This window comes from Conger conger, chromosome 17 (assembly GCF_963514075.1).
Source record: "Conger conger chromosome 17, fConCon1.1, whole genome shotgun sequence".
Classification (NCBI taxonomy): Eukaryota; Metazoa; Chordata; class Actinopteri; order Anguilliformes; family Congridae; genus Conger; species Conger conger.
In genome coordinates, this window is record NC_083776.1 from 35989834 (window position 1) to 36002314 (window position 12481).

Genomic DNA, 12481 nt, shown 5'->3' on the forward strand with positions numbered 1-12481 from the left:
GTGAATGAATCTGAGTACCTTTGAGTGAGTGAGTTTGAGTGAATGAATTTGAGTGTCTTTGAGTGAGTGAGTTTGAGTGAATGAATTTGAGTGTCTTTGAGTGAGTGAGTGAGTTTGAGTGAATGAATCTGAGTGTCTTTGAGTGAGTGAGTGAGTTTGAGGGAATGAATCTGAGTTGGGTTGTAATCTGAGTTGGGTTGTAACTGCCAAACACAGTGAGTGTCCTTCCCTTTCAGGGGGAGCCTGGATTACCTGGCAGACTAGGTCTACCTGGGCCCTCAGGGCGTTCCATCACAGGACCAAAGGTAAGAGTGTCCTCTCCCAGGTTAATAAAACAGATTCCTCAGAGATTTGGTTAATCCTCCCCAAATTTTAGGAAAAGAGGGGATGGGAAATTATTATCGCACTGTCTTTTTCTAGGGGGACATCGGCCCAACTGGTCATCCTGGACCTATCGGAGAGACAGGCTATGGACTGCCCGGTCCCAAGGTAACCGCTGCAAAGAAACTCTTAAAGTCTGAAACCCCAAAAGTCTGAAAAGAGAACTGTGAACAATCTGCAGCTTCAATAAATGTTCACTGAATGTTCCGGAATGTTCCTGAATGTTCCTGAATTTTCCATTGCAGGGTGACCGGGGAGACCCTGGCCCAACTGGTCTGTTAGGCCCCAAAGGTGAAGGATACCCAGGCCCTGCAGTGAGTATACACTACAGACCTGAGTCAAATAATGATCTTACATACTTTACCCAGGCCCTGTAGTTAGTATATGCCACAGACCTGCGTCAAATAATGATGTTAAATACTTTACCCAGGCCCTGCAGTGAGTATACATACCGCATAGACCTGGGCAAATAATGATCTTACATACTTTGACCCACCCTTTAAACACCATTAAAATCCCTTTACATTATAGGGAATTTACACACAAAAAAGCCACATTGCCTTCTCTGTGTTTGAACTCTTTACTCCTCTAGCCAAGTCCATGAGGTTCTGTTCCTCAGGCTCCATTGCTTAGATCAGCTTTACTCCTCTAGCCAAGTCCGCAAGGTTCTGTTCCTCAGGCTCCATTGCTTAGATCAGCTTTACTCCTCTAGCCAAGTCCGCAAGGTTCTGTTCCTCAGGCTCCATTGCTTAGATCAGTGTGTTTCTTGTTTCTCATTTTAAGGGCCCTCCAGGCCTTCCAGGACACACTGGAGATCCAGGTCCCGAGGGGCTGGGCTTTCCTGGACCAAAGGTATGCTTCGATGCTTCAGAGTTAGCTTTGATGGACCATTACTTATGAATCCCTGGTTGCTAAGCCTCCCTGTATTGCTGATATATTTTCTAATCACTTCAAGGCATAACCAAAGGCAGCTGCAATTTAACTAATTATCTTAAGATTCCTATTGTTTCAGAGCAGTGGTAATTAATAGTCGGTAATACTGGTAATACTAATAATCAGGGCTATTACTGTTTTACTTTGAACTACAGAGGTACATTTTCCTTATTTCTCAATCCTTGAGCCGCTCTTGCAGAATATGTAGCTACTGCTAGCTAGCAAGTTTGACAGTAACCATAGACACCAATTTGAAGTTAATGCTGCGGTTGGTAACTATTTATTTTTAGAACCATTTTTAGATCTGTCATGTTTAATTGGTGGCAGTCTCTGCGACTGAGAGCTGCTATGAGATAATTCCAGCACTATACAATGTTTACAATGTTTTAAGCAGAAGTCGTTGATAATGTGAACCGAGTTAGGCTGGTTCACATAATGAACCACTCAACAATGAGATTAACATAGTGTGTTCATATAACAGTACATTTAGGCAGATGTGTTGATAGTGTAGTTTCACTTACGGGGTATAATGTGCCTAATCCAGTCCTACGTAATGCCAAAAAAAGCACAGTACTGCATTGAGGCTAGGTGTATCGGGTACTTATTAGGGATAGAGGGTAGCCTTGTTCAACAATTTATTAACATGTATACAAATATTTCACAAATGTTATAACACAAGCCATCATGGAAAATAGCTACCCTTTGACTCGCTAGCAAAACCATTACTTCATTAGCGACTGAACTGGGTGACTAAATGAAAAATGTTTTATTGTGCTATTGGTAAGATCTGCAACAATTAAAAAGACTCCTTGCTGCGGAGTTGTAGCTACAAATGTTTATTCACTTTCATGACAAGAAGTGTGGAGAATCAGTGGTGTGTCTCTTTTCTGTGGGCAGGGCCAACAGGTGTTTTGATTTTCAAGACGTTTTCACATTGCGACCATTGAGAAAGTTGGCAACTGCAGCTGTAACTCTAGCTATGGCATTCTGAAGTCTAAATTGACAACAATTCTGTCTAAAAATGAATACATTTGCTGAGAATTATACAGAAACTATAATTTCCATTGATTAAAATCCTTAAATATTACAATTTTCAAACGAAAAAAAGCGGTATGTCTTAACACTATTACTGAATAATATGTTGTGGGAAAACATTTTTGATTCAGAAAAACCTTAAAAAAAAAGATAGCTCACTGGAAAGGATGTGCACCCTTTGAGAGCCATTGTTCTAAAGAGTTCCTGATTAGCACTGGTTTTATTATTTGTTATAACTACCTACATAATGTGAAGAGCTCATTTTCAAAATAACACTTCATTTAGGGCTGAAATGCATTAACAGGGTGTTGCTGCAAAAGCGCATGTATGCTCAGTCAACCTACCCTGTATAAATAAAGGTTAATAAATAATAAATAAAGCTTTCTTGCTTCCCATACATATTACTGACCCCAGGGGATAATGGATGTTAATGCTTGTTCCAAATTGAGGATTGTATACCAAAAATACATTCTTTCATGGTTTGAGGATGCTTTATGTTTCAAGAATATTGGTCTCTCTGAATGATGTTCTGTGCAGTCGCGCGAGACCACTTGCAAGAAACAAGAGGCCAATCAATGTTTACATAATTTTAATATAATCCACAAGTTTAAGAGATTCTCACTATCTGCAAAAAGAAACAAACAGTGTTTGAAAAGGTTGGAAATTGGAACACAGTTATTCCAGTCCCATGTAATGACCCCTGAGCTATGGTTGATGAAGGATTATGGTCCAGGTTATCAAGTGCCCCAGCAGTGAAAAGTACTTTTGATGCAGCAGATGCAAGCTTGGTTTCAACTTCAAGGACACATTTGTAGTTAATACTGATTCTCTATGTGTTGAGGGAATTGACCATGTTCTTTCTTCACATTTGAGTGTGAACTTGATGACCAATATAAAGAGCAAGAGGTGACTCATCATGTTTGGAAGACCTTGATCTTTTCTTCATATTGAAAAGTATCAGCTGAGAAATAGTTAGGCATGGCTGAGAAACATGACTATCTTGATTAGTGCCATTCAGTAGCATGGAAACCAGCACCTTAAAACTTGGTGTGATGGAATCATTCTGACAGCTCTGTGGGAAGTGACCATCAAACTCAAACCCAAAGTGATTTGACTAGTCTTGCCATTGCAGGTGCCTCTTTACCATAGTGATGAACCATTCTTCTTTCTTTCAACATGGTCTGCATTCCATCTTTAAAAACAATTAATGTTGTATTTCCGCAAGATTGGCCCTGACATCCATCAAAATGACCCACACTTTGTAATTTAAGTCTGGTTCTGATTTAGCCAACTTTCATATAAACCATGGAGTTCTAAATTAGAAAATGACTTTCAACATATGATACCAATTCAGCTTTTTCAACACTTTTTTCTGTTTTATTTTAATCTCTGTTTTTCACAGACCATGGATACTCCTCTGTTTTTGTATTTAAGATGGTATTTAGATTCAAGATGGTATTTAGCTTTGATTGCAACACAGTCCCCCCAGAAGTCTTTGCTAACAGAGTTGCGTCCTGCAATTCATTGGCCATTTTCCACAGACTGTCATCAAGATTCATTGTAATGGTGAATGGTTGGCATTTATATCGTGTCTTTATCCAAAGCGCTGTACAATTGATGCTTCTCATTCACCCATTCACCCATTCACACACACACTCACACTCACACTCACACCACACACACTCACACATCAACGGCGGTTGCTTGCCATGCAAGGCACCAGGAGCATTCGGGGTTAGGTATCTTGCTCAGGGACACTTTGACACACCCAGGGCAGGATCGAACCGGCAAGCGTCCGACTGCCAGACAACTTCTCTTACCACCTGAGCCAATGTCGGCCCAACTGTCAATTGTTGAACATTGATAGTTTTCCTGTCTTCAAAGATCAGAACAGGCACTCACTTGGACATATGTTTGAAATGCTTTCTTTCTTTTTTTCAGACTCTTGACACATTTGTAATTTCCCCAACTTGGTGAATGAAAATCTAAAATGGCATCACCTGCTTAATTTTCCTCAAAAGCCTAAACTGTAATCCCATCAAATTCCCTAAATTCCTTGACTAAAGGAAAGCACTGTACACCTCTGCACCATTTTGTTGCAGAGAATCTGCTGGACACCTCACATCACCCCTCTGAGCAAATCACGCACATACTCCAGTACATGTTTGAAAGCCTTAAAAAAAGAGTGTTGGTTGAACAAAAACTTTTTCAATATTACTGCTACTCTACTCTAGATACATCGAATAACAACTGAACAGAAAATGAGAAGATAAAATATTTATTCAAAAAGAAAAGTTAGAAATACAATAATTTATTCATGTTTTTATCTAACCATGTGTATATTTGAACATTTCACCCAAAAATCTGAATCTTTGAATCTGAATCAAAAAATATTTCATTCCTTTCCATTAGTATCTTGAATTCATTATTTTTTTTAAATCTCCAACTCATGATGTATTTTTTCCCCATTGATTTGAACACCATCCCGATAGTTATATCCAAATATTGGCTATTGTGCTAGTCATTTGCTAATGTGCTAATCTCGAATATCATTTGCTAATGTGCTAATCTCGAAGATCACGCTAGTTACTTGCTAACGTGCTAATATCGAATAGCATGCTAGTCACTTGCTAACGTGCTAATATCGAATCTCGTGCACTTGCTAACGTGCTAATGTCATAGCTGGAATATCACTTGTTTACACCTTGTTCAACATGCTTTGGTATAAAAGCTGCAAATACCTAAACTGTAAACTGTATAATTTACGGTAGCTCAAGTTTATCCGGTGCCAACGGGAAACCTAATCTAAGATAGTTACACGCAAAATTTGAACTTCATAATCCAGGGGAACGTTCTTTACAGCACAAAATATGCTACAATATGGAGCCTGTGATCAGTCGTGTACTTTCAATGTGAACTTCCATGACTGATGAATTTGTGTCTACTATAATTATAACTTGCATAATACAATAAACATAATGTTAATATTGCTATAACTCACATTGTTAAAACAGCAAAATGCTCTCTGTGACATTCATTGTGTCGGTGTGCTTCTGTGAGTGTTATGAGGTGTGGTTTTTTGCGGTCTCCAGGGGGATGTTGGTTTCCGAGGCCCCCCAGGGCCGCCTGGGCCACCAGGTGAGGGCCTGCAGGGACTTATGGTAAGCAGCGACCTCGCCAAACAGCCTCTTACTGAAAAAAGGCTTGAAAAGCCTTGTAAACATTTACTTGCAATTTTCTTAGTCTCCAAAACAGCACAATTTCTGCTATACAACAATAAGAATTCTATGTGATAAATATATATAAAGTACAGCATTATTTTCCAGTTTACACGGAAGGCAGAGCAGTGCTTGTTAGTGGTTACAGATTGTTTCCATGCTAAGAGCAGTGTGTCATGATATGGGAAGATTCTCAGACATCAATCTCAAGCCATGGAAGAAGTTACCCTAAACCAGCTGACAATTCTCACTATTATCTACAAAATGTATCATTGAATTTCTTATTTTATGTAACTGTGCCCATTTATATTTATATATGGCTGCCATGAACAGTCTATTGTGAAGCCCCAAACGTGACCTGCTGAATACATGTGCTATTCCTGTAGAGTAGATGCTATGATTGGATGGGGGCCAGAACGTTGGCCAACACAGGCATATGCTGATTATGGAGAAGTATAGCATCCTCTGGGGGTGAAGGGGGGATAGTGTGGATCATCTCTTCAAGGATCGCCTGTGTTATGTTCTAGATGGCCTGAGTGGCCTGTTCTGTGTATTCTCATGTTCTCATTTTCTAGGCTCAATTTCCTATTGTCCTCATTATATTCTCTTGTATGGCAGTGAATGGACTGCTTTTTCTGATCATATTTGCATGGCCACTTATGATTTCAGGGTAATACTGGACGCCCAGGACCCCCAGGTCCTGCTGGTCCCCCTGGAGAGGGTATACAGGGCCCAAAGGTATGTCCACTCATCTCAATATTATCAGTATATACTCCTGCTCCAGTCTTTGGCTCAATTAGCAGGATGTTTTTTGGGTTTTTTTTTTACATTAGGGTGAACAAGGATCTTCAGGAATACCAGGGCCAAGGGGGCCCCAGGGAGAAGGATACCCCGGAATTAAGGTCAGAGACAGATACTTACTGTGTCTCTCAGCCTGGAGAGTGGCCATGCAGTTTGAATTCCATGGACAGTGTTTTTCTGAGTCTTAACAGCAGATAATGTTCTCTGCAGGGAGACCGTGGGGCCCAAGGAGAGAGAGGGTGGAAGGGCGGGAAGGGAGATGCAGGAGACTCTGGAGTGCCTGGTCAAGCAGTGAGTCTTTCCCTCCTCAATGCCTTCTTTACAGCATACTGTACAGTAATCTAAACCCGTCTAGTGCTTTATCCCATGCATCAAGCTGCATTTTAATGTCACTTTCTAATAAAGCCTGACAGTCTGGCCAAGCACCATCTTTTACAGCAGCTCCCAGCTCGACCTGATTTGGCTGGATTACCAGTTCAGACAGCTCCCAGCTTGACATGGTGTAGGAGCCATTCAGGCCTACATGTTAGTTTTGTTTATTCCCCAATATTAATTTTGAATTCTGATTGGTTTGATTTGATTATGATAATATTTGCTTCTGATATTTGCTTTTAAGTGTATATTCCCTATTGAATATTATTTTGACTTGTTTACGTTGTCATCGCCCCCTTGTGTTCGAATTGACTAGATATGTTGAATATATAAGAACAGGAAATGGGGTGTCTTCTGGGAGCAAATAGGTTTTCAATAGCAGTAGCAATGGCTAATGCTGATTGCAATATGTTTTGGCAATAAAGGAACGTGTTTATTTTAAACGTGCGTCACTCCCGTTTTGTATGGAACTGTTTGTTGGGACCTTCGACTCACCCAAGTAGAGGCAATTTGGATTTGTTAAGACACCTCCACACATGGTTTGAGCAGCTCAAGCTGGGATACATGTATCAGCTCATACCCAGCTAGACCAGCTTATGACTGGTCAAGCTGGTATAGCTTCTGTAATATTAATTCATTTTTACATTTTCACATTTTGAAACTGTCAGCTGCCATGCTTATTAACATTTTTACTGGTTAATCCAATCTGACATATGCTCCTCTCCGTGGGCACATTGAGGTTATGCAGGAGTTGGAATCACTGGAATGCAGCTACATCTGTCAAAAGGCAGAAAGTTTTGTACAGTAATTTATGTCATTAATATCCTAATAAAAATTACATTCAGTGTCAAAGCAGGTCATCTACTTACAAACATTTTTAAATGTCTTTTCACAGGGAAGACCAGGGACCAAAGGTGAGGCGGGTCTAACGGTGAGTCCTCGGTTCTTAGCCCTAAGTTGTTTTTGAGAAGATACTGTATATTGTATGTTAAATTTGGAATCCATGTTTTCAGAGAGAAGACGTTATCAAAATGATCAAGGAGATATGCGGTAAGATGTTTTCAGTAATTACAACGGTATCAGAGATTACAATATCAACTAGTAACTAGTAATTGCAGATAAAATTGCAGATTTATTGCAGATAAAACAATTCACACAATTCTTCTGTCCTCAGGCTGTGGCATCAGATGCAAAGACAGACCATTGGAGCTTGTGTTCGTCATCGACAGTTCAGAAAGTGTCGGACCGGAGAACTTTGAAATCATCAAAGACTTTGTGACGACACTAGTTGATCGTGTGACCGTGGGCAGGAACGCCACAAGAATAGGACTTGTGCTCTATAGCATGGATGTCCGTGTGCAGTTCAACCTTGCCCGCTATGTGGCAAAAGAGGACATCAAGCAGGCCATTAGGAATATGGCGTACATGGGAGAGGGCACACGCACGGGCACTGCCATCCACAAAGCCACACACGAGGCCTTCTACACTGCTCGCAGCGGCGTGCGCAAGGTGGCCATCGTCATCACGGACGGGGAGACGGATAAAAGAGAACCTGTCGAGCTGGAAAGCGCTGTGAGGGAGGCCCATAAAGCCAAAATTGACATGTATGCCGTGGGGATTGTCAACACCAGTGATGTGACGCAGAAGGAGTTTCTGCGTGTGCTGCAGCTCATTGCATCGGCCCCGGAGAGCGAACACATGTTCCTCATCGACGACTACAACACACTGCCAGGTGAACCTCACCAAAATCCCTTCTCTTTTACATCTCTTGTATCACTTACAATTATTTATTTTAATTATTATGTCAGGCTGCTTGCCCAACAGGGTTTGAGTCAATTCAGAATTGGCCCCAATCTTACTGCCCTTCTCCTGCCCTTCTCCTGCATTAACCCCAATCCCACTTTACTCCCTCTGTCTCAGCCTTGGAGTCCAAACTCGTCAGTCAACTCTGTGAGGATCAGAATGGAGACGTTGTGTACAATCACATCCCCAATGGCAACGGGGGCCACCACGGTTTGAACAAAAACTATGGGAATAATGGCTATGTGTACACAATCAAGGAAGAAGACCACACCGGAAGGCATGGAACCAGCCATACAGTCCAGGTCTTGCAGCTTGTTGATTATTGAATATGGAAATGAATATGTCAGTGTTTTCTCCATAATAAGGCTTCTTGTCAGGGGTGAAATGCATCCCTGTCAGGCTACTTGGTCAGGGAATATTAAATGCAGTCTTCACATGGTCAACTCTATTCATAATATAAACAAGAAATACTGATTGTTTTTTTTAATTACATCTGAAACTGAAAATGATACCCGTCTAGCCAGCAGAAAAAGACCCAGTTGTAGATAATGTTGCACAGTCGCTGTGACTGCCAATGTCCAATCAGATGTGCTCAATGGCTAAATGCCCCAGAATCACTCTTGTTTTCTGGGATCTCTGCATAGGTCATGGTAGTGAGTTGTGTTTGGTAATATAGCTAGCTAAGCAGCAATGTTGAGACAGGATAGGGAGGTGAGCAAACCTCCCGAAAAAAAGAGAAAAGATGCCCATCCCTAGTATGTTGTTGATGATGTATGTGTGAGAATGGATTAGATGGTTTCAGAATTAGCTTATTGCTGTTTCCAATGCCATCTACATTCCATTTATTAGTCGATAGATACTGTGAATTCATGATCCATGATCCATGATCCATTCCCGAGAACTCTCAGCATCACTTTAAGCTACCTGAGATGTCTAACCATCTCTTTAAGCGCATTGTTTATTGCTGTCCCATTAAGCAGTATATAGTTTCTAAAAGCATGTGGTTTGCCAAATGTGTTTAAAGCTATACATACAGAGCCTTCACAAAGCATTCATGTTTCTCCTGTTACATTTTCAAAGCTTTCAAATAGGTTTTCCCTTCACCAACATATGAACTACAAAACATTTATAATGCAAAAATATATATCTTTTTTTAAAAACAAAATAATTACACTCACCAAACACTTTATTAGGAACATTTGAACTTTATTACACCTACTTATTCATGCGATTATCTAATCAGCCAATTGTGTGGCAGCAGTGCAATGCATACAATCATGTAGATGCAGGTCAGGAGCTTCAGTTAATGTTCACATCAACCATCAGAATGGGGAAAAAGTGTGATTTCAGTGACTTTGACCATGGAATGATTGTTGGTGGCAGACAGGATGGTTTGAGTATCTCAGAAACTGCTGATCTCCTGGGATTTTCACACACACTAGTCTCTGGAGTTTGCAAATAATGGTGCATAAAAATTATAATTGTTTTATCTAGTGAGCAGCAGTTCTGCAGAGAGAAACGCCTTGTTAAGGAGAAACATCAGAGGACAATGGCCAGACTGGTCAAAGCATGTCTGAACACACAACGCATCATAACTCTTAGTGGATAGGCTGCAGCAGTAGAAGTCTAATAAATACATAATAAAGTGCTCACTGAGTGTATATTTCAATATTGAAGACTTAAAAGTATTCAATCCCCTGCCCGGAGTAAATACTTTGTCTATAGGCAGCAATTGCAGGTGTCCATATGTGTCAGGTTTTATTACGTCCTGGGTGTTAGTTTCACCGTGGGGGACGATATCATCCTTCTTTTCTAGTTTCTTCCTAGTTGCCAAGTGGGCGTGTACCTGACAGCCCTCCTATTCATTACTATTATTCGCACCAGCTGTGGGAGGGCTATTCATACGCCGGCTGTAGCTTGGCGCTTCAGTGTCTTGTTGCCACTTCCTGAAGTCGGTTCTACAGCATTCGCGCTCGCTATTTATGGTACTGAAAGTATCCTTATGGTTATTGTCAAAACCTTTACATTTGTTATTTTTTGCTTCCTTTGAGCTCCTAAGTGTGAGGTTCCTTAGTTTAGCTCCCTCGGTTTCCACTATAGTTGGTGGGAGGTTGGAGGTCTTTTGTGTTTATCTCTCCCTCGTTGCCTACGAGTATGGCCCAGTTTTAGCCCAGACATTTCACTCTCATCCTCGTTGCCTGCGAGTATGGCCCAGCTGTGGCTAGCTTTCCGTTGGTGCTGCCGAGAGGTTTCTCTCTTTTCTCCCCTATTTTCGTTGGGGAGTTTATTTTGTTCCTTTTGATTTTCGTCTTGTTTCATTCTTGGTCGTGTCGTGCCTGGGTTTCCACCCTGGCTGCTCCCCCCCCTTACAATACGTCCTTCTAATTTATTTTTCATCCCAGATTCTTCTAAACTCTGAAGTCAACCAAACTTGTTGATCGCCTGCCAGAGGAGATGGCAGACATGTGACTTTGGATTCACTTATTCTCACTTTTCTACACTGCTGATGGCACCACCAACCATATACTGCCCAAGACATCTGAGCAGAATGACATCAGCATTGGTTTGTGCTGCTGCACACACTTAGTATGGCCAGGAGTGGCCGCTATGTGGACCTAGTCTCAGGGCTCGGGCCTTTACAGTGAGCCCCCCCCCCCATACATTTTAGCCATTCCAGAATACTGACCTTTTTGTTTTAAAGCAATTCCTTTTTAGGTTTTGTGTGTGCTTTGGCTTATTGCCATGTTTGAACATTAATCTTTGCCCTAAATGCAGATCACTTGTGGACTGAAATGGGTTCTCCAAGATTTTTTTTGCCGTTGATAGCAACATGTTTCCCAGTGCCTCCTTCTGTAAAGCAATCTTGTAGCATGATGCTGCCGCCTGGTGGTAGGGAAGGTGTCACCGGGGACACGGACTGTGTTTGGTATGTTTGGCCAAACATAGCGCTTTGCTTTCAGGCCAAAGAACTCAACTTTAATCTCATCAGACAACAAAATCTTCTTCCAGAAAGTGTCAGATGGCTTTTTGTCAAACTCCAGGTATGAATTAAATGTCCCATATTGTGTATGTTCCAGTGTTTTCTTTTAGGTCTTTTTTAGGTTGGGGGTGACGGAGAGCCAGTTGCGACTAGGAGAAAACCAGGGGTATTACCTCCCACCCTGACAGTCTTGATATTTATAAGGAAGCGTTTGTGTGTGATCAAGTGCCAATAATGATCTCTATCCAGTTTTACATTCTCCAGCGCCTCTCATGAGCTTTACCAAGAACAGGCTGTTTAATGACTTTGCCTTTAACCCTTTCCACTTTGCCCCCCTACAGGGCAATTTCCACCTATTTTGTACTAGTCCAATAAAAGTGTCCATATGTCAAAAACGATTCACTGCATACACATGGTTGAAGATTGAAATTAAAGAAGAGGCTTGTACCAGTCAGAAAATTGAGACAGAACAATTATGTCAGAGCATGTACATGCATACAGTTTACACTAAGGCATTAAAATACAAACAAATTACAAAAGGCCTAATGATTTTATAGTTTAGCACTGAATATCTCAATATCTAGAACTACTTTATATGTGTACAACATTTGGTAAAGATATCAACAGACATTCAAATTCCACAAGTTTTCCCAAAACTGCTCCCAGATGTCCTCAAGTGTTCCCAAATCTCCCCAAATACAACATATCTGCATGTCTTATTCCAGACACATGAATGATCAGAAAAGCAAATTTTTTAAAACAGATATTTTTTTAAAGTTGATACGAAATGTAAGGAAAATTAACCTTCATGTGTATTTTTATATATATATAGTTTTTATATAGCATGCCCAAAGTGTCCAAAAAGCTCTCCAAAAAGGATTACTAACCAACCTGCATCACATTTCAAAATGAGCTTTATTTCAAAATTAGGTTAACCAGAGCCCCCGTTAGTCAGTAC

The 12481-nt window shown here is 40.9% G+C and overlaps 1 protein-coding gene across 3 annotated transcripts in view; it reads left to right on the forward strand.

The window, feature by feature from the left end:
* Window positions 1-12481, forward strand: part of col28a2a (collagen, type XXVIII, alpha 2a) — a 95317-nt gene that overhangs the window by 78205 nt on the left and 4631 nt on the right. For all 3 annotated transcript variants that reach the window (XM_061226215.1, XM_061226216.1, XM_061226217.1), the window contains 12 exons: window positions 237-305; window positions 421-489; window positions 627-695; window positions 1165-1233; window positions 5442-5510; window positions 6237-6305; window positions 6401-6469; window positions 6579-6659; window positions 7636-7671; window positions 7754-7790; window positions 7915-8472; window positions 8661-8845. In XM_061226215.1, the coding sequence (XP_061082199.1) occupies window positions 237-305; window positions 421-489; window positions 627-695; window positions 1165-1233; window positions 5442-5510; window positions 6237-6305; window positions 6401-6469; window positions 6579-6659; window positions 7636-7671; window positions 7754-7790; window positions 7915-8472; window positions 8661-8845 (1380 nt within the window). The remainder of the gene's footprint in view (window positions 1-236; window positions 306-420; window positions 490-626; window positions 696-1164; window positions 1234-5441; window positions 5511-6236; window positions 6306-6400; window positions 6470-6578; window positions 6660-7635; window positions 7672-7753; window positions 7791-7914; window positions 8473-8660; window positions 8846-12481) is intronic.